General features: G+C 42.2%; 1 protein-coding gene across 1 annotated transcript in view; it reads right to left on the minus strand.

Moving 5' to 3' along the window:
* The window catches only part of LOC117730300 (E3 ubiquitin-protein ligase SMURF2-like), a 51,765-nt gene that overhangs the window by 11,299 nt on the left and 12,855 nt on the right, over nucleotides 1-27,611 (minus strand). The window contains exons 2-11 of the mRNA XM_034531885.1: nucleotides 20,507-20,545; nucleotides 18,421-18,529; nucleotides 13,261-13,394; nucleotides 9,203-9,268; nucleotides 8,386-8,470; nucleotides 7,832-7,915; nucleotides 6,311-6,522; nucleotides 4,547-4,631; nucleotides 3,137-3,295; nucleotides 2,090-2,143 (exon numbers count right to left, since the gene is read on the minus strand). Of these exons, the coding sequence (XP_034387776.1) occupies nucleotides 2,090-2,143; nucleotides 3,137-3,295; nucleotides 4,547-4,631; nucleotides 6,311-6,522; nucleotides 7,832-7,915; nucleotides 8,386-8,470; nucleotides 9,203-9,268; nucleotides 13,261-13,394; nucleotides 18,421-18,529; nucleotides 20,507-20,545 (1,027 nt within the window). The remainder of the gene's footprint in view (nucleotides 1-2,089; nucleotides 2,144-3,136; nucleotides 3,296-4,546; nucleotides 4,632-6,310; nucleotides 6,523-7,831; nucleotides 7,916-8,385; nucleotides 8,471-9,202; nucleotides 9,269-13,260; nucleotides 13,395-18,420; nucleotides 18,530-20,506; nucleotides 20,546-27,611) is intronic.

Below are 27,611 nucleotides of genomic sequence, written 5' to 3' on the forward strand. Positions count from 1 at the left end.
GATACAAGGTAAATCCAAACGTGTTAAGTTACGTCCCCACCCAAAAGAACTGTTCAGTTTGCAGTTCTTGTGCATGCACAGGATGCGTTAACAGACTGCCGTCTCCTCCATGCGTACCCCATGTGGCCGGCGTAATTCTGCTTGCTTGTTGTTTTTGTTTATGGGCTTGCCGTCTGTGTTTCAGGTGTTTAGAGTTGGCCTCTCACCCAGTAAACAATCAAACATTATGTCGGTTTTGTTTGTAACATTTAGTACACCCTGTAACATTTTAAGAGGCTTACATTCAAAATGTGTTTTTAGACAACTGCTCCGCACTAATTTATTCCAAGTCCGCTCGGAGAAAATCTGGACCAGGTTTATTTGACAATTAACTGAGGGTATTTTTCTCTTTACAGATTTATCTCCAATGAAATACTGAATCATTTCAAAAGACGTATTTCGGGAGATCCAACGTTGACAGTTACCTTAGAATGAGCTTTTTATACCTACATAGGGAGTGGGTCCTCGGCACAGAGTCCTCCATGTTGCACCACCATGTTTCTGCAGTAGCCCAGAAGACACAAACTAAACACTGGCTCTAGGGAGAGACTTTCTCATCGTTACGTTGAAGGCCACAATAGTTCTCTGGCACGCTTGGAAAGGGGTAGGGTGAGCAAAAGGGTGTTAAGTTGGATGGAATCTACAACGTCACCTCTAGATGCCAGTACATCCGAAACACTCTTCCTTTAAAGCCAGAAAAAACTGCCTTGCTTGAGGATTGAGTCAACTTTTTTCCAGAATCTAAAATACAAGCACTCCAAATTTGGGTAGATCAACATTTTTCAGATCCATTTACTTTACTCATGCATCAAGAGTGTTGGACATTGCACATCTGATGCTGTGGCACGGACTGTATTCAGAGTGCGTTTTAATTTTGTTTTTGTTAATCAGTGTGCATCATGGGAAACTGCATTAGAAATTGGCTTGTTAATTTTGACCTTTTCGAAGTTCTAAAACGTTGTCTGGACTCTCTCAAATGTCTCCTAATAAGGACTCAGACAAGCAGTTAATGATGCTGACTGGATAACATGGCTGAGCTTCAACTCACAACCAGAGGCTGTTCTGACACATATGGATACTATTTGACCAAATGACCAGATGTTGATTTCCCAAACATGTCTGTCGTGCGAGCCGCTGTTATTGAAAGAAGTTTTGACTCTTGGGAAAAATCTCCACATCGCTCTGTGTTCCTCTTGTTCTAATGATTCCTGCCTCACACACTGGCAGGTGAAAAGTACAGTGAGCTTCCTGACGAAGAACAATCCTTTATCATATCAGGGATTTGCATTGCTCACAGGTTCCTTCCATACAAATATCACAATTCAGTTGTCATTTTTTTCTAAACTACTCCGTTAACACACTGTTAAAGTATCTATCCTATCTATGTGTGTTCTGCGAGGATATGAAAACTGGTGCTAAGCTAACAGCCGCTGTGCTAAAATGTGTTTAATATTATTTTCCCAAGCGAGGTCAGCCTCACCGGGCCTCTGCTGGCTTAGCTGCCTACGAGATTATCTTCAGTGGAGGCAGACTGCTGACAGACAGCACAAACACACTGAAAGATGGACTGACAGCCCCAGACACGGACGGACAGCCACTGTGTGTGTGTGTGTGTGTGTGTGTGTGTGTGTGTGTGTGTGTGTGTGAATGACATTCACATGAAAGTCACCCCTGAGGAAGGTTATGCATGTACAAACACAATGCACATCGGACATTCATTCAGTATCTCGGTCAGCATTTTTTCTAATAGGGCAATTGTGTGTGTGTGTGTGTGTGTGTGTGTGTGTGTGTGTGTGTGCAGGGTAACAGTGTGTTTGTGAGAAGCTTTGAGTGACTGGCTGCTGAAACTGCTTTATACAGACGTCTGGGCGAGAATATGAAAACGTCTGTCAGTCTATGTGTGCACATGTCTGCACAAATACCTGTTTGTGTTTGTGTGTGTGTGTGTGTGTGTGTGTGTGTGTGTGTGTGTGTGTGTGTGTGTGTGTGTGTGTGTGTGTGTGTGTGTGTGTGTGTGTGTGTGTGTGTGTGTGTGTGTGTGTGGGGTTACCTGAGGTTAGTGTTTTGGCTGTCCGTGGCCACACGGGAACCATTTGGACTTGGGCTATCCGAGGAAAACAGGAGGAGAACAGTGAGGAAAAGATAAAGAAGGAGAAAAAGGAACGAAAAGAATGTGAATGACAGAGACGGGGATTGGAGCATTTAAAACAACATGGGACAGGATTAAAAAGGACAGATGGGACAAGAAGAGAAAAAGAGCAGCAATACAGTAAAAGCCACCAGAAACAGAATGCAGGTAGATTAAAATAGCACACAGGGTCAGTGAGAAAGGCAGGAGGGGGGGAAGGGACAAAAAGGACAACAATATAGAAGGTGAGATTATTGAAACCAAGACAGTCATCAGTGATCAGGTTATTCCAGCATCTCCAGACAGAAGTCATCATCTCCTTTTCCAGGATGAATAGTGTGAATATAAAGCTATTTAAAAACAAAACAATAAGCTGAAAACAATCGTGCCAACAAAATCCAAACCAAGACAGACAAGACAGACGTGTGTCCGCAGTGAGACAACTACTGGACTTGTTTTAGAGCCTTAATGTATAAAAGCACATGAACAGCACAAAGAGAAGCATCAGCTCAATTGCTGCCTTTCCTTAAAGAAAAATGTCAGATTTTCTCTTCCAGGTCGTTTGCCTTAATTTGCCAAATAAACTAAACTCTTCGCACGCAGCGCTTGTTAGAGGGTATGTGGTATTTTAAATGGCTTCAAAGTAAATGGCTTTAAGTTATAATACCTTGGCTGCAGTTGTTTCACAGCAACTATTGTTGATCTCTGTATTTTGGTCCCCACTAGTTTAAGTTCTCAGGGTAGAGGGGACTGTTCGCAGCATTTAGCATTCAGAAACCATGTCTGTTTTGAAAGAGTTTAAGCGCTGTGTTATAGTACACTATTGCTTTTATATTTAGAAAGACACAAATACTGTGCAAACAGCAACCTGCTCTATGTCCTTGGTAACACAAATCTAAACCACAGCCAAGCGATGTCTTGAATATCCTGTCCCGAGGGCTCAAACGCATCACTGATTTATCCACTCACTTGAGCACACGATGCAGGTTAGCAGATAGTCTCGGGTCCGTGAACTGTGTGGTTCTATTGTTGTGGTCGACAAAGTAGACGCGACCCGTGGCTGTGTTTCTGATCTCCCAGCCTGGTGGCAGTGGACCCAGCTCCTCACAGTTCACATTGCTTAGGTCCCTGAATGAAGACAATGAAAACCATCAGAGAGAACGATGCATGCAGACACACAGACTAACAAACCAAACAGCATTGATCATCACACTGTGACTCGCTTTAGTACCGTAGAACCGATTGGTCTCAGATGGGATCAAAAGTCCTCCCATCATGGATAATAAAGTCCTCCTTGCATGGATAATGTAATGTTATAATGTAATTAGCCGACTGAACAAACTTCTTGGATGCCGATTCCATCCAGAGTCGCTTCAGTTATTTTATTGCTCTTCAGATTTGACTGAGTCCCAGACCTGCTGTGGTTTTACATATTTGTAGTTAGGAATCATGTGTTGTTAGCTGCTTTTCTTAAGTTCAATGGTTTGCATTACCTTTTATATTAATACGTCCCTAGGCTTTCCTTATCCAGCAGATTCACAGGACTCAGACCATTAGACTGCAGACTCTAGATAGACTAGATAGGATCTCAACAGACCAAAGAGCATCAATTAAATTAACATTGTCATTATCCTTCTGACAAAGCACGTGCTCTAATTTCTTGACTCCTCTTCTTTCCTGTGCACTGACATCCCTGTCAGTAGGAACCTACGCCCTGATCTGGGACGATGCTATAGCCGGAGGACGACCTGTGCTGGTGTCTATGTGTTCATGTGCGAGTACTTTGTCCTTGTGTGGAGTGAGGACACATCACTCCGGGACAAAAGCACATGCCTCGCTGCACTCATCACAACATACTGGGTCATTTTAGAAGCTCAGTCCAAAATGACCCAACCCAGAGGTTGCTGCTGTGCGCTGGATGTTAAATGCATTTGTTTCCTCACTGAGCAGCAGCTTCACCGAGACGCGGCCAAAAACGGAACGCAATAGCAGTGCCTGAAGTCTCTGGTGAATTAGCAAGTGGACTATTGAGAGTTGGTGAAACAGTTTGATTGAATGCAGGACCGCGAGTCCTTGGTGTGTTCAGCTCAACATCTGTCCAAAACTGTTCATCCAACTCCACATCGGATTCAGAGGTCATTAGTTTGGCTGACCCGGATTTTGAACATAACACTGAGAAGTTAAATGAGAAATAAGGTCTGATCTAGACCAGTCAAGTCCAGATGCTTTGGTAATATATTTTACAATAGGATCAAAACATGCCGTCAGTACTGCAGAACATTTATCATGTGTTTTAGTCAATGTGGAGCTGAGCTAATAATAAATATGTACAAATATGGTCAATAAACATGTGAAAACTGCAAAACAAGAAGGAGTTACCTGGGCACCCGAGGGTCATGCCAGGTGCTGACTCCAGTCTGTGTGTGGAGGAAGTAGACTTGGCCCTGCTGAGTTGTTCTTTGCTCTAAAACAGAGAAAATATTATTTGGAATTAATATATATCGAAAATGCAAAAACAGCACTGAAACAAGCTTGGTCCTGTTTGCTGAGGCAGTTGTTCTGTAGTCTCGTGGTGTGGGTGCTAGACAGTGAGTTCTTGAATATGAAAGAAGTTTATAATTGATGTGACAGGAAAACTGCAGGGACAAGAGCTTCTTGAGGTGTGCGCCAATGTAATCAATTAGTTCCTCTCCAGTCTCCAGTAGGCCTAAGAGGATGGGGAAAATAAAACGCTAGGGAAATTTATCAAAGACACCCATGAATGTTTTTCCTTTATGCATCCTAGATCTTCTCTTAAAGGCTGGTGTGTGCTCTGAAAGTAATCTCTTTCCATTCCCATGTCCAAAACCAAAGGAAAAGGAAAATGCTGTCACTCAAAACCAAAGAGAATGGACCATCCTTCACTTGTTGGATCTCTCGTTTCATCCAGCTTGTGGATGAATGGAGAGTGAGCATTGGCACAAAGTGTGTGTGCTGCACAGGCGTGGTTTTGGTGTGTGTGTGTGTGTGTGTATGGACCTGCTAATCCATCACTGCCCCCCACCCCAACTTCCTACTGGCACAACTCATTTCCTACCCACGTCTCCCTCTTTTTTCCCCCCTCACACACACACACACTCTCTCTCTCTCTCCCTCCCCCCCCTCCCTCCCTCTCACGCTCCCTCACCACGCCCAGCCACTGGTTCAGGGGGTTCAGCCGAGAAAGAAAACTTACTAGCTGTTGGGCATCAGTGACTCACTTTGTCCGACCTTGGCCAGCCTCAGTGGACAAGGACAGGACATTTCAAAAAGGGGGGCACAGGTCCAATAGTACCATTCTAGTTCACTGGCAAAGAGGACCATTGTTCAAATAATTATTACTAGAGAAAGTTTGAGTGAGCCCAAGGACAGCAGAGAGAGAAGAAAGGGGTCAAAATAAAATGTTCAAAGTATCACTTCCTCCAGGCTACAAAGAAGACACCACCAAAGGAGCAGCTCACCATGTATTTGATTGCACATGTTTGAGGGTTAGGGCTTCATCTCAGCTGGCCTTTTTGATATCAGTGACACAGGTAATTAAACAGTACACTATAACAACAGCATACTCTTGTACTCTTGTGCCCCAGGTGTTAAGTATTCCCCTGACACGTCACCTTGACTACTAGCAGGAGGGCCCTTTGCACTGCAGTTGCAATGAAACATATTGCAACATGTAAACGTCAACACTGATTATGTACTGGCAATGAAACAGCAGTGACACGGCTGAGCTCTGTCAAATGTAACCAACATTTGGTGAAAACATCAGACTGGGGGCAGTCAGATGGGTAAATACATATTCAATGTTTTCAAGAACTGCATCCCTTTCCAGAGCGCCGGATTATAACTCATGTAGCGAGCATTAACTATTTACATGCTTGTGACCGTCAGCCAGCCAACGCACTGCAAAACGTTCCACAAACGGCACTCCATGGTTTAGCAGCTACATGATTGGATCGCACAATCTTTTTTACAAAGGTGCTTTCACCGCTCATATTGAGGAAGATGGAGACGAAATGCAAAAATGTATTGAGACCATTTCTTCCTATTTCACCAGATTGAATAAATGGTAAGCAGTCAGCGAAGTGAGTAAATTGTAATTGTGTGTGTTGCAGCACTGTCTCTCACCATAACCCTCGGGCAGGTCAGGCGGTGTATGCAGGTGTGTTCGACTCATGTAGTTGCGATGCCGCTGCGATCGAACCCGTCTCTCCTGGATCCGCTGTTCGCCCGGCGGGCAGCTGGCCTCGGCCCCATTAACGGGCGTCATCACTGGCGTGTTCTCGTCCACCACGCAGCTCAGCGGCCGCCCAGATGGGCTGGAGTACTCCGACGCCGGCCTGGGTAAGAGGAGTGAGTCATGTAAGTCCAGTGTCATGTAATCAAGTTAGCCTTTTGTCTAAACAATACAAACTTTCTTGCGGTGAACTGGATGAATTGACACGGACAACACAAATGTCTGTTTTCGATCCAAAGAGTTACATCCATGGTCGAGTGTTTTACATCAGTGAGAGACAAGTGGTTGACTTTTATTGAATGGATTTGATTGTGCGTTCACCATATTTTTTGATCTGCTTTCAGGAACCTGGGTGTGGAGGGTGTGTTACTGTGCGTTATAGGTGTGTGAGGGCTTCAGTCATAGGTGTCGCCAGCTTAGTTGTTCTTTGTGTTGCGTCTAGACATACACACAACAAGCATAGTGTAATTATTGGAGAACATCATGCGTCATCAGTCCTCGAGAAGAAAATAGATTACATGACTAAGATTAAAGTGACGCGAAGGTTAATGGGTTGCATAAAAGCGCACAGAAAGTTCTCACAAGACTCCAGTAGAATCTTTAGTGTGTTTGTGTGCTACTTAACTGCTGGACTTACGAAAACATATATCTGATAAGCCGACATAAACAGAGACAGGCTGACTTACCGTGTGTGTGTATGTGTGTGCGTGTAGCATGTGTGATCACTGTCTGGTTGTCCGGAGTCCCTGACGCCATGGCTATCTAAATCCTTGGACCCACAGCACACATCCTCCCCCTCCCACACACTCTTCCTCCCTCCTATTTCATGTCTCTCCCCCTTCACTTATGTCCCACCTCTCTGTCCACTTTCCCTGGTCTTTCCTTCACGTTAAAGCGCTCTTATTTCCAATGTTTGAGCCACTTTCTCACATCTACACCCACAATGTTTCACAACTATCTCATGGACCAGCTTATAATTTCACACGGTATTTATTGCATCTGCTGTCGCAGAAAATGGGAAAAAAAGTAATCCGTCTTCACTTCCTCTCCCAACTGTTATTCTTGCTCTTTGCTACTTAACCTCTGCCATCTCTTCCTCCTGCACAGTCCCAAGCTGCTCATCTTCCTTTTCAGCGTCACCATTTCCGCCTGTCTAAATGACCTGCCACTAAACCCTTTCTTCACCATTTCCTGTCTGTCATTCTGCGTTCCACTATGCTGCCTGGGGGCCACTGGAGATGTGTAGTAAGAGTGGGGAGGAGGTGGGGAGGTGGGAGAGGAGGTGGGGAGGTGGGGGTGTTACTTGTTTGGAGGGAAATTGACAGCGATTCACTCATTATTTGTTATAAAAGGACATGTTTGTCGTATTTGAAGTCCTAGTGAGGATGTGTGCAGTATGTGTGCAGATGTACCTCGTAGGTCTCTCCCACTGGGTGGTGCGTGTGATGTGGTTCAGGTACTGTATCCTTCCAGAGGCTGTCCTCCTCTCTTCCCAGCTGTTTCATGGCAAAATATTTTTTTTTTAAAAAGGTGAGAAACAAACATTGTACGTAAAAAATACACCCATTTCATCATTAAGAACATGTTAATCTAACAGCACTGTAAACAATGTATCCCTCATGTTATAGGCAGCACAAAAAAAAGAGACTCACCAAAGTGCGTACAGCTGAACATATACATATCAAGGATTGCACAGGAAAATAAAATATTTATCAGATAGATATTTTCTCTTTCCAAACCAGACCAAATTATCGTAGTATAATATGATGTTAACTAATGTGTTACACATATTGTAAATATTCACAGAAGCACAGAGAAGCTACAGCTCTGCCCCAATGGACACATTTAAACTACAGATTACTTTAATTATATAATTAGTCTCTACCGGAGTTGAAGAAGAAATTGAATAATTTGTGTGCACAAATAGGATGGCTCAGTTTTTATTAAAACGTGTGATAATACTGACCCATCGGGTAAGTCATTGTCGAACAAACGACTGCAGTCCACCACCGGCCCTCCTGTCCCAATGCGATCTCTGGACTGAAGACTTACTACACAGTTAACAAAAGACAAGGAAGACAATAGATCAATATCATTATCTGAGCTGCACTATATGGGTAATATTTAGTATATGTATCATTTTGTATTAAGTCCCAATGGAATGTGGTTTCACAAATGCTTTTTATACATTTTGTGTTCTTCTTTATTCCCTTTCTCTTCTGACATTAAGACAAAGGACAGGGGAAAAAAAGAACATTAAATACTTTTTTAAATAAGTAATGAACCGAGTCATAACCGGGCATATTGAGACAGAGGATGCAGTCTGGGTCAATTTGTGTTTTCTAGTGTTTAAATAATACAATGCTCTGAGACATCCAGAATGAACTCTTCGCTGATATCTAATTTCAAATATTGAAAATGTTTTGTTATGAGAGCGATTAATGATAATTTGCTATTAAAAAAATAAATAACTGAGCTCTCCATTAATATTTTGTTTTAAGTAAACTGCAAATGTAGTTCCAACACTGTCTTCCAGCTGTTAATTGGTTCAGTGGTTTTAGTAAATGTACAGTGGAAAAAGGCTCTGGGATTTGACCAAAAGTGTCCATCTGAACTTCTGTTTTGACGTAATGGAAAACTGGATGTAGACTAGAGCGTCAGAGATGTGCAACGCAGACCGACACAAGACTGCACGTGGCTCGATTTCCTTCCACTTAAGATGACATTTTCTATTACGTATCGTATACAGTATGCAACTAAAAGTGTGTGTTTGTGTTTCATACCGACTATTTGTCCTCTCACATTATCATTGTCATTGGGGCCCAACTTATTCAGGTCCAGTCTCTGATCTGCAGGGAAAAACCAAACAGACACATACCGATTAATTAAGCATCTGCCCACATGTACAACCATGAACACATCCAGGTACTGAGCAACTTGATATAATTCACCCAATATCATGTTCATGTTATATAACAATTAAGTAACGTACCAGGAATGTGTGCCTAAACGTATTTGATTGCCAGATAACTTCACATTGTGTTGTGCCAGACAACGTTGTGGTTTCTTTTGCTCGAGTCTTCTGTGTCGACAACCTTGCAAGGAATTGGGAGGCTGTGTGTTTTTACACAATGCTTATGACGGTCTAACTTAGTCGAACGGAACACACTGAAGTGTCTGCAATATGTCTGCATACAAATGTGCCTTTAAAATGTAAAAAACATTAACAGTGCTCTCTGCAGAAGACACACTGCTAAAGCTTCACCCATTTTGTGCGTGAGATAAAAAAAATTGGGCACAAAAGATGTTAGCAGTTGTTGTTTCTGGATAAGAGAGAACTAGTTATCTGCTCGGCGCAGGATAGCACCGCCAGACATGGACAACACGACCCGGGAACACTCAGAACAAGATTGAGACACACACACACACACACACACACACACACACACACACACACACACACACTTCGGCAAGTCCAGCTGACCAGCGCTGGAATGATATCAATTGGTACAAGTGTAAAATTATGTTTGTGTGTGCGCTTGCGTGCGTGCATGAGTGCGTGCGTGTAGGGTAAGAGTCCTGCAGGGGCTTTGGCTTACTAAAATCTGAAAATGTAAAACCTAATCAGACCTCAGAGTGTAGGAGATGGAGAGAAATATGCAGAAGAGGCAGCGAGAGAGTGAGTGAAAGAAGATATGCCCCAGTTCTCCATGTGCAATGCTAAAACGAAAGCCAAACTGAATTCGTCATGTCTTTGGTTTGCCTATGTGATTTTGTTTGCATATAAAATGGTGTGTCTTCTTCTATAGACTAAGCAGATCTATACAACCCTATAGCTTGTTTCCAGAGAGGGTGTGTGTGTGCGTCTGTTCCGGATACGTGTCTAGACTAAAACAGGGATGGTCTAAGCCTTACATGGCTGGAATAGTAAGCAGATTCTTCTCTTAAATAAGAGAAGGCAGAAACGGAGAGAAAGAACATTTGCAGACCTTTAACCACAACGCCTCACTGCACCATTCAATTCATCAGAGCTAGGGAAAGTGGTTGCTACAATAAACAAACCACATAAACTTGTGTAAATATGTGTATGTTGACCATCATGAGTGTGTCTAGTGTCGATATATATATATATATATATATGCACATCTGTAGCTCTGTGTGTGTGTTTATGCCTGAATGCACGTGTAAATCCAACAGCAGTATCACAATCAGCAAATCAGTAAATATAAAAAAGCTGTTATATCAACAGGATAAATACAACACAAAAATAAACATCAGAGATCAAAGCAAGCCAGACTAACATGTGTAGTCGGTGAAGATTTGGCGGGTTTGTGGGTTCCGAAGTAGGAGAGAGGAGGCAGAGGTTTGTGTCTATGATGCTGCAGGAAGTGGAGCCGAGGATAGAGCCAGACCGACTTCTAGTAAACTAGACCATCATGCCAGACCGACTTTTGGTTTGCAAGAGAGTGTGTGTGTAGGAGTTGAATATGACTTCTAGGAACCAATGCAGTTTTAGTAAAGTATTATTTTGTGTGTTTGTATCTTTGGCTCAATGTGTGTGTGTGTGTGCGTGTGTGTGTGTGTGTGTGTATGTGTGTGTGTGTGTGGCACTCAGGACAAGGACAGGGGGGTGATGTGAGCGCTGGTGTCTTGTCATAGATCATGAGCCGTCTCCATGTCCTCTTCCTGTGGCTATGAACAAGTATAATTCATGCCAGGTTGGCTGTACAGTAAGTGGCTGGTCTGGAGCCTAACTGGAGCCCATACTGACGGTTTCTGGAAGCTGTGGGTAAATCTAAGGACAAGTCATTTAGCACCCACGAGGTTAAAGCATGTCCTTTTGTGTTCTTTTTGTGTGGATTAGGGGGTGAACTTTAAAGTATGTGCCAAGAATGCCATTAAGGAGCAAATATGATACATAGTATGTACTCTTTTAAAGTATTTAGCTTTTTGGAGTTGGCATAGGAGTCTATTGCATTTGGGCCAACCAAATTCCGACTACCTACATTCATGGAAGTATCCAACTATGCAGTTTGGATAAAAAAAGCATCCAACAAATGGCAATTATATTCAGACAGACAACTCCTTTAATGGTTGTGGCCTGTGTAGAATGAAAGGATGGAAAGAAGAAAAGGGCTGGCTATTTATATATTTATTTAAAGAATGTGTAACCCAGTGTGGTTGTTCTGGTACATGTCTGACATTTTTGGTTAAAGACAGGTCAGGAAGATGGATTGAAAAAAAGACAGAGACAATTGTGCAAAAGGATGTTAATTTGACAGTATGTACAATAGTTAAGTGTATATGAGTGAGTCAGAATCAGTTGGAAATCAAAGGGCACAACACAGGAGCCGCAGTCTGAAGCAACGCAGATGGGAAACTAACTGTGTGAGAACCTGTCTGTGCAAATTCACAAATTCATGGCTGTTCTTTTGTATGTTCCTCACACTGGCCTGGGGTCAACTTTATGGTCACACAACTATCCCAAAAAATCATCCTTATTTCTATTTTTGCATCTTTTTCATCCATTTGTGCAAAACAGTGCACAAAAAGTATATGAGCAGGAATTTGTTTCCAAGAATAAAAGCTTTTTGCTTCTGGACAGACATTTGCATTGCTGTAAAAATGAGGAGTTTATTGTGTATTGTGGCCATAAATCTCATGGTAACTTAATGTCAGTAACATAAATAAAAGAAACACAAATGTGTATCATGAATATATTCGCCACAATTATTGGCACCCCTTCATTTAATATATTGTGCAGCCTCCCTTTGCCAAGACAACAGCAGAGTCTCCTCCGATAATGCGTGATAAGGTTGGTGAACACATGGCACTGGATCTGAGACCAAATTCCGAGGTCGACGCTTGTGGACTCTCCTCTTCAGCTTATCCCAGAGAAGTTCTATGGGCTTTAGGTCGGGGGTGATGGCCATGGCACCACCTTTATTCTGTGCTCAGTGAAACATTTGTGTGTAGATTTTGATGTGTGCTTCGGATAATTGTCCTGCTGGAAGGTCCAACCGTGGCCCATTTTAAGCTTCCTGGCAGAGGCTGTTGGGTTTTCATTTAATATCTGCTGGTATTTGATGGAGTCCATGATACCATATCCTAAGAAGATGTCCAGGGCCTTTGGAAGAAAAACAGCCACACAGCATCAAAGATCCTCCACCATACTTCACAGTGGGTATGGGGTGCTTCTCTGGACGGCTATCTTTCTGTCTATGCCAAACCCACCTTTGATGTTTGTTGCCAAAAATATCTATTTTGGTCTCATCTGACAATATATAACCTGGTCCTATTGAAAGTCCCAGTAAAATGTGGCAAACTGTAGGCGCTTTAGTTGGTTGTTGATTGACAGCAGAGGCTTTTTTCTGGCAACCCTCCCAAACAACTTGTAGTTGTAGTAGTTTGAGACTTTCTGATTTTGTCACGACCTGTTTTGCCCATATGTACTAAGGGTGCCAATGATTCTGGAGGGCACTGTACACATGTAGCAGCAGGCTAGATAGCTATCAAACTGTTGCAGTCATACAAAATAAAAGCACAGGAACGGTTCCTTAAAATTAAGTTGCTGTCTTGTTGTTGGAGACACTGTCTTTTCCACACATTTGTCTTGTGTGCCGAGTGCAGGATGAGTGTGCATAGAGGTGTGAAGAGAGGTGAACATGGCTTATGCAACCATGTTTAAGTTATTCATTAATAAATTCTGTATTTGCCAGTGGAAAAAGAAAATAGAGCTATCACTCTTCACTCACAAACCAGACTGGCCGCAGGGTAAAGGCCATGGTAAGCATGCAGAGGGAGCATGAAGAGACTGCACACAACAACAACAGATACTTACAGCCAGTGTCTTTGAGTCTGTTGATGGCGTTGGACAGGAGGCGGACACAGCCGAGGAAACCTGCGCCCTGCTTTTTGTGGATCTTCTTGTGGTTCCATACACTGATGGTGATTGAGTCTGCCTTTCCGATGTATCTGACAGGAAAAGAAGGAAAGCAGTTCAATAAGACAAACAAGTAGTTTGCAATCCTGACAAAAGGGTTCAATAACACACAATGTATGCTTGTGTGTGCATTGGAAAGAACAGAGTAGGTCGTCAACCCACAGGGTATGAAAAATTAAACTCAAGAAAGTTTCCAAAATCTAACAAATAATTAAGTAAGAGAAACAAGAGTAAAAACTGAAACTAGTATTTCACATCTCTTCAAACTAATTCTCCCCGACAGCAAGAGAACAATGCACCCCATGTCTGCGGTGTAGACTTTCAGACTGTAATGAGGCCGATTAGCTGATTCAAAGTACTTTGTGTGTACGTGTTTGAGTGTTTGTGCAGATTAAGCGCAGCTGAGGCCAGTCTAGTCGTGGTTGAAGAGGAAGTCCCCGTGATGTGCTCCACCACTGTCTGAGACCCAGACAGCTACCACAGTAAACACACAGAGTTCAACATTCACACACACAGTGACACACACACGCAGTGACACACACACGCAGTGACACACACACGCAGTGACACACACACACACACACACACACACACACACACACACACAGTGTCTCTCTCTCTCTCACACACACACACAGAATAATAATAATATGCTGCTAGGTTAGCATCTTGCTTAGCGGATGCTGGTGTGTCGGCCTGTGCTTTGACACTCGTCGAGATTATGATCTACTAAATGGATAGCAGATAGTCAGTTAACATTATTAGAAGAAAAATAGTGAAAGAGCATGTTTTTCTGCAGCTGAACTTTACATTTTCTTCTGAAATAAAGAGGAGTAAAGGCTTATTTCCCAATAAATGGATATTTACAGAATGGAGGAGAGAGGTTCCAAACGCTTCAATCTGTGACTGGTTCGGTCATGCCATAATATTGGCTTGTACAGAATAGTTCTCAATAGTTCTCAAGTCAGGAACATTTTACCAGCAACTAGTTATGAGACGTTTAACAAAACGGCTGAATGGATTTGACCTGTTATTTGTTTATTTGTGTTTCTAATTGAAGCCGTGCTGTTTCTGCCACCATTGTACCGTCATGTTTTAATTTGGTTCCCTGCATTGTGTGTGCTGTGGTGCAACTCAAATGCTCTTTCTGAGCACAGTGCCGTTGGGAGATTAACAGGTCAATGTGATGCAAAGAGTGTCTGCAGAGCATCTTGGAGCAAAAAAACTGAAATAGCTGACGAAACCATGACTGAGTGTCTGAATGATAGAGAACAGGTCAAACATGTTATTTCCTCACTAACAATGTGTTGGGAAAGCTTGTGCTCCGACATAACAGTGCAGGTACTGAGGCAATTATGGCAACACTGCTATCGACAGCAGATTAATACAAATTGGAGTCGGTTTAACTGATTAGTAAGTGGGCTGCGAAACAGATAGCGGTACGGTATTTACACACATGACTACACACTGGATGACTGTGACTCCCTGTCTTCTACAGGTGGCTGGTGTTGCTCTGACAGCCACAGTATACTCGGTGTGCAAACTTCATCCAGAAAAGGGCAAACTGGACCATATTTCTGAGGACCAGTTCTCACTGTGTGACCACAATCTGAAGCTGGTCGATATCTCTTATTGGCTGTGTCGCCATGGAGAGAAGTGTCTCTATTTCCCTTTATTTGCATCGCTAAAAATGTTATCCATAATTCCGCCAAAACATATCTAGGCTTGGTTTTGGAAAAAGTAATTTATAAAGCTCCTAATGTCTTTGCACGGGACATAACCACGATGACAGCACAAATATTATGCCAGCATGCTCGGAACAATAAAAACATTTCCAAGTTATAAGAAAAAATGCTCCAGTACGATAAATATACCCCTGAATATTATGCCAAATGTAATAAAAGCCATTAAAGTAATCTATTTCCAGAGAATGTTATGACATTACATAACAGATACCATGAATTAGAAATGAATTAATAATGACATAATGTAAGCCATTAGATTCATATTTTTCTTCCCCTTGTGAATACTGCTCAGGGCTCAAGCAGAACAGTATGTGCAGGGTTCACCTCGTGTTCTTGGCACGCTCCCTTTTCTATTCATGGTGTTGAATTATTCAATTTCCAGCACTAAATCTACTTTAAAAACAAGAACAAGAAACTCTCATATGATTCACGACTAAATGCTGTTGGTCAAGCACGGAGACAAAACAATTAAAAACAATCTCTCTATTTCGTTCTCACTTACGCACTTCATAAGGTAGTTAGGACAAAAACAAAAGTAAGCCTTAGCCCTCCTAATCCTACAGACAACAGCAGAGGAGGGGAAATATTCTTGGGTCAAATCCAGATTAGCTTTACAGGACGTACTAAATTCAGACCCGCACGACTTGCCACTTTTTCTTGCCATGGGAACGCACATTACATTGGGATATCACAAATACGATTTATTTCACGATTGAATAGATTTCACATTAATGTGCGACAGCCTTCAGTTGTTAACATCTATAAAATGACAAAAATAAATCAGATTCTACAGCTCTGGCTCGTCCATATCAGGTATCTTGATCTGATTTATGTAAACCGAGTTAATGCCAAAGCATTCTTCCTCGATTCCCCTGTTCCTTGCTGTTACATTGAGCCGACCACCCCATTTCACTTCTTCCACTTTTGGACATATGCTTCCACAGACTTTTCCTGTCTCTCATAACAGAAAATTGTGAACATTTAAGCAATAACGTCACTAAAAAGATTTCTGGCTGCAATGTAGGTATGTCTGGCAGTAGAGCTTCTTGAAGGTGGCTGAAGCTTTGCAGTCAATCCAAGACTGAGAAAGACAACACAAAAAAACCTTACTGAATATACAACCAACACCATGCCTGTGTCCAAGCACAGAGCAAACAACTTGCTCTCTTTTAGCATTCTCCTGGGTCAACCCACGGCTTTACTGTGCCAACTCAGAGCAGACAGGAATGACGTAGAAAGACATCTTCCGAATCACTACTAATCAATGTCTGGAGTTACTGACTTTCTGATTATATGGTCTGTATGTCTGCCAAGGCTTGTGATAGGTAGGCAGTAATAAAGCGTCATCTTGTTGGCTACTGTCAATGCATTTTTCATAAGGATGGCCACAGGGGAGAAGAGAAAACTGACCGCCTCGGGGCTATTGTCACTGGTGTGTTCAACATCCTATTACTGGGCACAAACCAAATCTTGCTCAGGCCGTATTTGTGACGCCCCGTTAGTCGACACAGGCTCCCCCTTTAGGCAGCATGGTATGTACAGCATTTATTATAGAGGGAAGGTAGAGGGAGCGGTGAAGCACATCTGACCCTCTAACCAAAGCAATGTGAGGAGTTTATACTAAAAGGGCTGGAAACAGATGCCAAGCATGAGCAGGCCACTAGCCAAAACCAGACCTACGCACATATTACTGCAAGTTCATGAACTTTCAACACATACAAAATGTTTTCAAAAGGATGTCTGACACCGTTAGTCCTCATGCATTTTAGGAGCACCAACTGTAGTTAAAAAGAGATATAACTTTTTGCAGGGTATGTATGTAATGTAGAGCACCAAGGCTTGTGGTAGTATCAGTGTCATGTGACAAAAAGACCCCACCTCCTAAAGATGAAGGCTGGGGGGGGTTTGGCGAGTTGGTAATCGGCCAATCCCACACTCCCATCTGCTTTCTGTGGCGTGTTAGCCATTTCCTGAACGAGAGGGAGAGGCCAGGGGTCGCTGGAGGGAAACAAACTCCTCCGAGAGGGTGGGGACCGAGAAGGGAGAGAATTATGTAAAAGAGGGGATCTGAGGTTAATGTTGACAGTACACAGGCAGCATTGTGAAACAGGTAGGTGTGTGTGTGTGTGTGTGTGTGTGTGTGTGTGTGTGTGTGTGTGTGTGTGTGTGTGTGTGTGTGTGTGTGTGTGTGTGTGTGTGTAAATGTAAGTGTGCCTAGAAAGGCAAGACGCCTCAGTTGTTATCGTGAAATGATAAAGGCCACATATGCATACACATTATTTTATTGAATGGTACATTAATTTAATTGCCTATAAATTGTCAGAGAATTGAGAAAAATGTCACAAGTTTGAACACGGTACGAAGACCAGATTGAGATCTATCTGTTTGACTGTCCTTACGATACTCAGTGTCATACATATTTTAACCTTAGAAGTATTCATCCTTTTCCTTTTTAATTCTTGAGCACACCTCGTTTTCCTACCTTTCCCTTCATGGCTGGAAATGTCCAACTATTTCTGTCAGGCTTCCTATTCCCTAAATTCCGTCTTCTCTCACGACTACATAACCGTGGTTACCCGTGGTTACCAGTGGTTACCCGTGGTTACCAGTGGGTCCATTGGGGCGATCACTCCTCGTAACTGCCAGTCGACACAGAATCTCCAGACATGTACTGTTATCGTAACTTCCCTCGGCAATGTAACCATCTAACAAACGTGTTTTCCTCCTGCATCCCTTTTGTTTTTTGCGATGGTATTATTCAGAGATTTTGTTTGAAATAAATCATCTTCATTTACACTTTATTTTTGTAATCTCATATCACTTAAAGCCGCACACTAAATGTGTGTGTTGGCCTATGTAAATTGACTCAGAAAAGTGAGCAAGCCAGACAAATATGAATCTGCTATCTGAGGAAGAAGGAATTCATAGCAGTATGTGTCGTATGTTCTTCCCAAGAAATCTCATATGCATTTGATATTCGTCAGGGTGAGGCCAGAGGTAAGCAATGTCTACAATCTCACTCTACAAGATGTTTTGTTCGCACATAAAACCGCTCAAAAGCTTTATAGATGGGTGTCTGCACACAGTGAAAAGACGACTCATCTGCATTCCTGAAACACTCGACATAGCAGTTCCACACAGAGACATACTACAGAGCAAAACCAGCATGGCGTATTTCTGTGATAACAATGCTTCCTGTACAGCTTCAGATGTTCAGTAGTATGTGACCTCATACACCAATTCACGCACCAACACTCGCTGCATTCGTTTCTAAATGAGTCAAAAATACTGCCCGACAGTTCTGTTAACTTACAGATCATAATGTTGATTCCACTTTGGGTCCAGCGTATTTCTCACAGTATCTGTAGAGTGGCATTGTCCTGAGCCATCCACCACCACTTTGGCAAAAGGATCTGGCAACCCTGTAAAAAGCAGACAGAGGCAAGAAAAAAGGTTTTAATAAAAAAAATGTAAAGGGTCTTTAATGAAGCAACTCTCTCTGTGTGTGTGTGTGTGTGTGTGTGTGTGTGTGTGTGTGTGTGTGTGTGTGTGTGTGTGTGTGTGTGTGTGTGCGTGTGTGTGTGTGTGTGTGTGTGGCGATGGGACATGCTCAGCCCCCATTTGACTGATTTATATGAGACTGCAGTTGCAAGTTTCTCACAATTCAGTTATTCAGTAGTACAATTATCACATTTCAGAGACAAGGCACACAAATACTGTCTCCTAGCCCGGTGATGGGGATTTGTTTGTGCCGTCATCTGATCCACTGACATCTTACTGTCCTGGAGGTTTCTTTACCGCAATGTTTGGCCTGCAGGACCAGCCTCTGAGAGTTTCCCCTATATTGCCCTTTTAGCTGTTTCTCTGCAACTTTTTTACCCTACAAGATAATTTCCTCACATATTTATCATGGTTGTTTATATCCACCTTAAAGCAAACGTGGACAGTGCCACATCAATAATCATAAAAGTGCAGCAGCAGCAGCAGCTCGCATAGCATATCCACTGATTCACCCATATTTATTATCGGTGATTTTTAGAGCTGCTCTGTGGATAAGTCCCGTAGTCATATTTTCTTTACACATTACTTGCCCTACAAGACATTGTGCTGGAACTTTGTTGTGGGACCATCAGGGGAGCCTACAAATCTTATTGCAAAGTTCCTCTGATCATAATATTGCTCATTAAGTTCGGTCTCTAAAGGAGGCAGTAGTATCCAGTGCAGATTTAGCCATTTGTATTCAAAGCATTTAGTATCATTGACTGCTGTATGTGAAACAAATCTCCTTTCTAGGACATTGAAGCTTTACACTACTCCTTTCTATAACTATAAGGAACACCTCGAAACAGCATCTTATTTAGTTGGAAATCTGCTAATGAATCCTTCCCGCCGTGTTTATCTGGCTGTGCTCGTGTACCTCTGGGCACCGATACTTCAAGTCAAACCTGTTCAGTCACCCTTGTGCTTTTGTGAGACTTCCCTCTTTGTGATCACAAATTAACTCGCTATTGTCGGTGTTCATGACTTCCAGGTTAATGGAGAACCAAACTACTAGCTAAATACCCCACCTTGCAATTTAACACTTTTATTCTGGCCAATTAGTTTAAAAAATGAGAGTTGCTCAGAGGTATTCTTTTGTGAGTAGAGCTAAATAACACGTCTCCTCTTACATTAATGCCAGCGGCAGGACGGCCTTCTGTCCTGATCACCTCAACAGACGTTGAAGGAGCGGCCTGCACCTAAACATTAACTAACAGTAAATTGGAAGCCAGAGAGAAAACAACACACCTATTCATCCTACGATGACCTTCAACTATCAGCATTCCAGTCTTTGCATGTTTGTTTTCACTTGTGTTTTATAGTCTACTCTCACTATAAGAGTGGAGCACGGTTTAGTCTCTCTGTATTCTCATTGGTTTGTTTTCTAACAGAAAGCCAGACATGGCAAGCAGGGCCTACTTCTACTTCTGAACATATTAAGGTCGTCCTTTTTCCTATATTACAAAATTAGCATGATACGACTTGCCATGTTAGGCTTTTACGACAAAATACAAAATCAGGGGATGAAAAGTCTTCTTAAATTACACAGTGAAGTTTGTGTTTATTCTAATTTAAATCACCATTAAGATGTTTTTTTTGTCCAGTTTAATTAAAGCCTTTTTTAAAATGATATCTACTGGCTGTTTCAGTGGACCTGATGCGTATTGCTGGAGGTTTGGTTAGCGGTGGGTCCCTGTGCGTGACAAGCCTCCTGGTGTGTGAAACAGACAGACAGCTCCTGAGGGACTTCCTTTACAGCACGGCTTCAAAAGGCCAGCAAGCTGCCGCTGCTGACAAAGCCTGTTTCAACGCACAAGGGAGGGAATGGGACAAGAATAGCAACATGTAAAAATACTTACGAAAGAAGTCTTTTTTTGCCAGGTTCTTTGCACACAGGACTGGAAGAGAAGAAGTACAGAGATGTTAGTGTCACGTAAAAAATGAGATGTGCACAAATTAGATGAAAAATAGGTGATAAAAAAGAAAACAGGCCAAAGATGGTTTTCACAAGAACCTTGGTTGTCATCATATATACACACAGTCAGCTTTCAATGGCACGTCATCTTTATACATCCTTCAGCCTGCAAGTATAATTACAAATTCTCAAAATATAATCCACTGTTTAAAATAATGTTTAAAGCACAGTTGTAAAAGGTGACAGTTTCTTTTGAGTAATTATTGCTGCCGTCTTTTTGCCAACATATAGCTTTGTGCATCCTCATCGTCCCATCACAGGCAATGAGATCAGTCGTAAGAGTTCCTCCCTTTGAAATATTGAGTAGAGGAGCACTTTTTCCTGTCTCAAGCAAGTCCTTGGGGGTTTGCGTCACAGACAACATGCAATAGCTTTCAACAGAGGCCGACAAAGTAAGAAAAATCTGTAAGTCTGTGTTTTGTCTAGTGTTGTCTTTTTTTATCTTTCTTCCTAATGTCTACCTCCTTTGTTAGAGAGCCTGGGTGAACTGAAGCAGGCCAATGCTTTGTTTGGAGCTGGCTAGACAATCCTGTGACAGTTATAAAGCGAGACAAAGTAGGCCCTAGCCCAGCAGCAACAACTATGAGCAGTAGCAGACAAAACCAACACGATGAAGATAATAAAAACGGGTGAGCATGAGCGATGGGACAGACCAACGTCTTTAGCACTTCTCTAAATGAATCTGAATTGGTGCTAAACTCAAAGCACAGAACAAAGAGGTTTATAAAACTGCTCAATCTCTCTGCAAGTGTTTCCAACCATTCATCCATTTTCTACATTCAATACTTTCTATTCATGGTCAGGCACTTTCACGTCGTTATGAATGTGAAAGTGAATATACAATGCAGTTAGACTTTTTGACCATGTCAGATGTTGATACGAGCACAGAAATACACATTTATTAGATTAAGATCCCAACGCCAAAACAATGCTGGGCTGGAGACATCATGTACATGGTTTACACAATAGATCATGTTAGAGCATGTGAACCTGCCACGATTAAGAAACAAGCACCACTTCTGAAAAAGATATGGACAGGCCTGGGAAACCAACCTAGCATTGAAGCCCTTCAATGTGGAGACCTTGACAGTGACCAAAATGACAGTCAAGACAAATCAGACAGAATCACGACATGGAACAGACGATCTTAACACAAACCAAATTATACTGACTGGGCTGCCTGAATGAACACTAACCATCAGCTTGTCAGGGGAAATTACACTACCAAAGCCAACAGTATGGGCACAGGCCAAATCAGAGGCCGCCAGAAATGCCTCCTGTGGGACTAAATGGACACAGTGTTGACGGCAGACAGGAGAAAAACAGCAGAGACAGAGGCCTGAAATCTTGGCAGACCATTTGTGGACAGAGATTCCAACCAAAGTTAAAATGGGTCATCATCTGAGGCCTTAACTGCCTTAATATATGTGCAAGCCTATTTTGTCCACTTTTATTCCAGGATATTAGCAGCTGAGGTTTAGTGACAAACTCCACATTGTCTATTGGTTTGGAAATGTTATTTTTAAAAAAGGGGCCCTGTGGAGCTTTCTTATAAACAAACAAAAGTCATGTTCACATTTAGTGTTACCAAAATGCAGTGTGTTTATCCTTGAGGTCTAACAGGCATGTAAAACAATTGCAACGACGATTTATTCCCAGGCTAACAAACTACTTCAGAAAAGTGTTTAACTATATATATATATATATATATATATATATATATATATATGGTTTGCTGTTGGGTGCTCACGTCTGGTGAGGAGGCAATACTGGTAAGTAACTGGTGGGTTACACGGAGGGTGCTGAGCAACAATACAGACTTGGCTCTCTGGTTACCAAACTATGCTAATGAAGATTAAAGGATTAACCTGCACACTGCTCCATTGGCTCAGCCACAATTTCCACAGAGGGGAAAGCCTCACTCACTCATTATCATCAATGGCCTTTCACCACTGGCAATGATGACGACGATTAGGTTCAATGGGGGCAAAGTTCAGAGATAAAACTACCGGCAAGATTACCATGACAGCACATCAAAATATGGTAAAACAATTGATCTCATTCCGGGTTTCTACAAGGAACGTGATTGACTTATTGATAATTAGTGCAACAACAGGCCGTCTTGCATTTAAAAAAAAGTCAGGCGACAAGGTACTGTGAGTACCATGAGAATGTATGCAGCAGCAAGATGCAAGGAATGTGCATTAGTGTGTTCAGAGTTCAGTATCCTTTATGCAAGAGAGCTGCATTATGAACTTCTCATCCCTGTGATCTCTTCTATAAAAAGGGCTGCTTTGGCTCTGTGCAGCCTTTCAGCAGCACCGAGTCGCTATATAAAAGGCAACGTCATCACTCACTACTAAAGCAAAGTGCAAAGTGTAATTTAAAACAGAGATAAGTTCATGAAAAATGTAGGCAGGCTGAGAAATGTTCGGAAAACCTCTATTCAGCTAAATACTGCCCCCATAGATTTCAATGTCATTTTAAAAAGGAGCCCCACAAGGATTTAGATAAACATGCCTAAATATGTTGATAATCTTATCTGGGTTTATGCACTCTACAACTGTGGACCCGAGCATCAATGAGGAATCAAATCTCAACCCTGTGCCCTGTAGGGATCCAGCAGTGTTGAATAGCTGCCACGTGAGCAGGCAGGCCATGGTGACGCAGGGCTGGCGGAGGACCAGACTCATTCGGATCCGAACACTGAAAGCTAGGTCAACTAGGAATCAGTAAACAACCAGAAAGCCCTGCGGCGAAGCTTCCCTCAGTGTCCGTGGATCATCAACCCCACCACAAACCCCCATTTTAACAGTAAGAGGAGAGGCAATACATCTGGCTTGAACACCAGTGTCCTGTAAACAATGAAGTAGATGAGTAGATAACAACCATTTCCCCCGTCACCACTCTGAAATATGTTGGGAGGGGATTCTGCAAATCATTTTCCTGATGCCTACTGTGAGCGAAAAGGACTGAAATTCATTCCCAACCTATTGGATGGAAATTCCTCAGGAGTAACGTTCTCATTTTATCACCCCTTTTTTTAACCATAAAATGGTTTCAAAACATAATGGCTGAGACAGAATACATAAAAGACAGATGAGTCATACCCTGAAGTTACAATTAATCATTTTATATTTGGCTACACTTGCAATCCGGTTTGGATGAATACTGTCTGAGCAACAAGGTCTCACAACAGCATTCCTATCTGGAGACCGTTCAGACAGCTGATCTTCCCACCAGCTTAAAGCTATTGATGGCAATAGCAATCCCTGTAACTGTACTAAAGCCAGATGAACTGTTCTCTACCATGCCTCTGGTGGTGATGTGAAGCTTTCCATGATCCATGCATATGAGCTCACATTAAAGTATCTGTAAAATGACAAATACACATTCCAGGCTTTAATCTTGTGTCTGTATTAATTGTTCATTTATCTAAAAATGTTTAAAAAAAATTCAGTATCTTTTGCAATTCAAAACCCTCTCTTAATGACTCATTCTCCACTCGGGTGTTTACAGCTGCACACCTCTGAAATATTTTATTTACTGTGAAATAGGTAACGGCCCAGAAACTTAAGATGCTCCAACCTACATTTCACTCTGACACCGCGTTTTTTTTACTAAACACTGCTGATTCAGTCATTGACCACCCAACGCTGCACTCATGTTAAACCAAGCTGTAAGAGTAGTTAAAGGGTCAAAAAGGGGTCAACTCTGCTCCATTGTTTATCAAAAGGATTTGAAACAGCTGCTGTTTCAGGACCGTTTGTAGGCGTGTCACCCCATTCCACAATGTGAAACAAGCCGTAAATCAAATTGTCACACTAAAAGCAAGCCTATCCATCTCAGCAAGTAACATGCTGTGATAATGCCTTTACCACTGTCTGGTAGCTTAAAGAGGAGGAGGCAAACAGCGGCCTGTCATTTGAACCAGACAATATGACCTTAGGCTGCAGAGGTCAACCATAGCTTCCCATCTCCAGGGGAACTGGTAGTGTGCCGTTTAAGCCCACACCTTTATTGAGCTTTCAAACCAGCATTTGAAGACATTGAAAGTAGAGAAACTATTTATGACGTCTCAGTGCTTTTAAATGTGCGCAAAATAATGTTGAGGCTAATGAATCACAGTTAACGACATTTCCCCGTCGCCTGATGTTAACAATCAGGGCACTGAAGAGACGAGTCGGTAGTCCGATTCCTTACAGATACTTTTAATTAAGAGTTGGGATACGGCCCCCCACATAATCACAGCATCAATTGTGCCATCACAACACCCCTGAATGTCTGACAAGTCATGACATCCGTGTCTGGGCCCTCCGACTTTGAGAAGTGGATGAGTACGGACACGAGAGGCCTTGTGTTCCACTATACGAGTTTGCTAAACAAAATGTAGTAGTAATACACATCCCTCTGAAATAGGATTTATGCTAAATAAAAATACAGCACCCCTGATGTGATATTGTACTATACATACATCAAAAAGTATGTCAACTAATTATAGTATGCATTACAAAAAGCAAGGCCCTTAGCATTCATTACAAAATATGCACAATGGGCCTCCGACCACAAAGAGAGGCAGTCGGAGGGGTGGAGGCTTTGTCTCGTCTCTGTCTGAATACAAAGGTCAGGCTAACGGGTAGCATTAGTTCTGGTCAAAGGGTGAAAGGTCTTAAACAGTCAGGCGTGAGGGTGTCCGTTGTTTTTTCGAGGGAGTCTCCATTTGTAATGGATGCTTAATGCCACACGCAGTTCGTTGGGAAAAGGGGTAGTTGTTCAACTCCTTTAAAGCCAAAGAGAATGCTCTCTTTGAAACCCGCACCACAGTTTGACGGATCAGGTCATTTAGCTTGATACTCAGTGCAGTGTCATTATTTTTTCAAACAAGAACAAATGCTGCTGCGAGGGCTATCTCAAAGCACATTTATGAAGACATTTCAATCTGAGTGGTTTGAATCGGCCCTTCATTCATGGTGGTAATATTCATTCTCAATAAGAATTGAAAGCCGTGTGAAAATTTGCAGCAAAAGTTAACAAAAATGTTTGTGTTAATGGTACCAATGCATAAAGGAGCGTATTTTGAGTGAGAATAAAAGATTGATCAAATGGCCTGAAGGTCTTGTAAATTCATTGTCGTGGGAAAATTATATTACGTCTGTGAAGAAAGGGGATGACAAGACAAAAGGACATGGGCTGCATTCAAGTTCACAATAGTATATGATTTGCACTGGACCACCAGCATGCCTTTAGCCTCTTGCACTGTGTTAACATTATCAACCTCCAGAGCTGGACTGCTCTGCCCGAGACCAAATGGTTTGCGGTCAGTAGCTCCAGTAGACAATTGCGTGATGCGTGTGCACTGCCAACTCCACGGTCAAGTGTGGACATTTTGTGGTCTTTTTGTTCAAGTAATTCTCAGACAGCGCTATAAGGACATGGAAGTAAACCCACAATGCATCAGCATCCAGTTGCTGAGCGTGGCTGCTGATACTGTCATGATACTGTGTTTGAGAGCAGTGGTGATTCTAGGCTCTTTAAATTTCATCCGCATTTGGTTCTCTCTGTAAGTGTCACTAACATACCATTAGTCAAATTCAAGTCGTGATCCTGAAAAGAGATTAAGTGATTGTTTAATGCCGTTCTGGTCTTTAAAATCAACACGACACAAAAGATGAGAAGTGTCACCAAATATTAACTTGGTCAACAGTGTGGGTGAGGGCTGTTTAAGTGTGACTCTGGCTGTGTAGGAAGCTCAAAAACATTTAAGTCTCAGTTAAAACCCCTCAGGGCGACATCTTAAGGGTGAAAAGAGGCTTATAGTCTTGGAGTACTTCAAATATTGTTTTGCAGAACATCAGTCTTTCCAAAAAGCTTTTCTAACACACAAATACAGAAGTTTAACTAAATTCCAACAAAACAAAACAAGACAACAAACAGGTTCAATGAACAGAAAGAGGAACTGGAAATATATCCTGGTCGAGCTAAACATCAACTGTAATTCATGACACTTTGAGACATATTTCAGTTCAGGTTGTGGTGTCAAGTTTGATCATTAACTCGATAATTGTAAACTCTACTTTAATGGAGTGCAAAGAGCCATGAAGTTGATCACCCTTTCAAAGGATACTACTGCTTTTAGCTCATAGGCATGCAGTGCCCTAAAAACGTCCTTCCTATCCACAAGTATGACGTTATGATAACAATGTTTTTGGAATCAGGTAGCACCACTGACAGAAAATTGTACCAAGACACCTTCAAAGTGGGAAGTTGAATAATGCAAGGGAAAAGTCACACACTGAAGGAACATCAATATTCTGACCAAGTAATGAAATGTGCATGTGACCCACGGCCAGAATTTGATTCCTATTACCTTTGCACACACTACCTGATGCCAGCCAACGTGGGCTCTGTGCAGTGAGACAGGCCGCTTCACTAACTCTACAAGGTCGCGACACTTTCAAAGCATCCTATATTTCTGGAGCAGCAATGCTTGATTTGAAATCAGCAAAAGTAATCTTACCCAAACCAAATAGGCAATGATTGAGGCATAGTAAAGTTCCATCTTTGAGAATTAATTTTTTCATAGAAAGTTTAAATCTCTTCATCTTATATATGCACGGGCAAAACAAGAGACCTCCTACATTTAGAGAAGCAAACTGATTTTGGAGTAAAGGAAGAAAAATAAATGGCCAAACACACCCACTGACTCAGTGTCAGTCAATCAGATTTGAAAGGGAAGGCCCACATCCTTCGCTGCTGTTATGACTCTTGCTTCAGCCCCATGCTGTCTCATTCACAGCATTGTTCAACGGTTAAACAAAACACTTCCTTTTCCCGTCCTCACGCCTCCCTGGCGGGCTCGCTCCCTCACTCACTAGAACACACAGAGTACATGTTGGAAAAATGTCGAGCACAAGTGCACTGTGTGTATGTGACCAACTTCATGCTACAGCGGCAAGTACACATGGCAAAACATTGATGCTGTGGTATGA

The sequence above is a fragment of the Cyclopterus lumpus genome, chromosome 1, assembly GCF_009769545.1.
Source record: "Cyclopterus lumpus isolate fCycLum1 chromosome 1, fCycLum1.pri, whole genome shotgun sequence".
Taxonomy (NCBI): domain Eukaryota; kingdom Metazoa; phylum Chordata; class Actinopteri; order Perciformes; family Cyclopteridae; genus Cyclopterus; species Cyclopterus lumpus.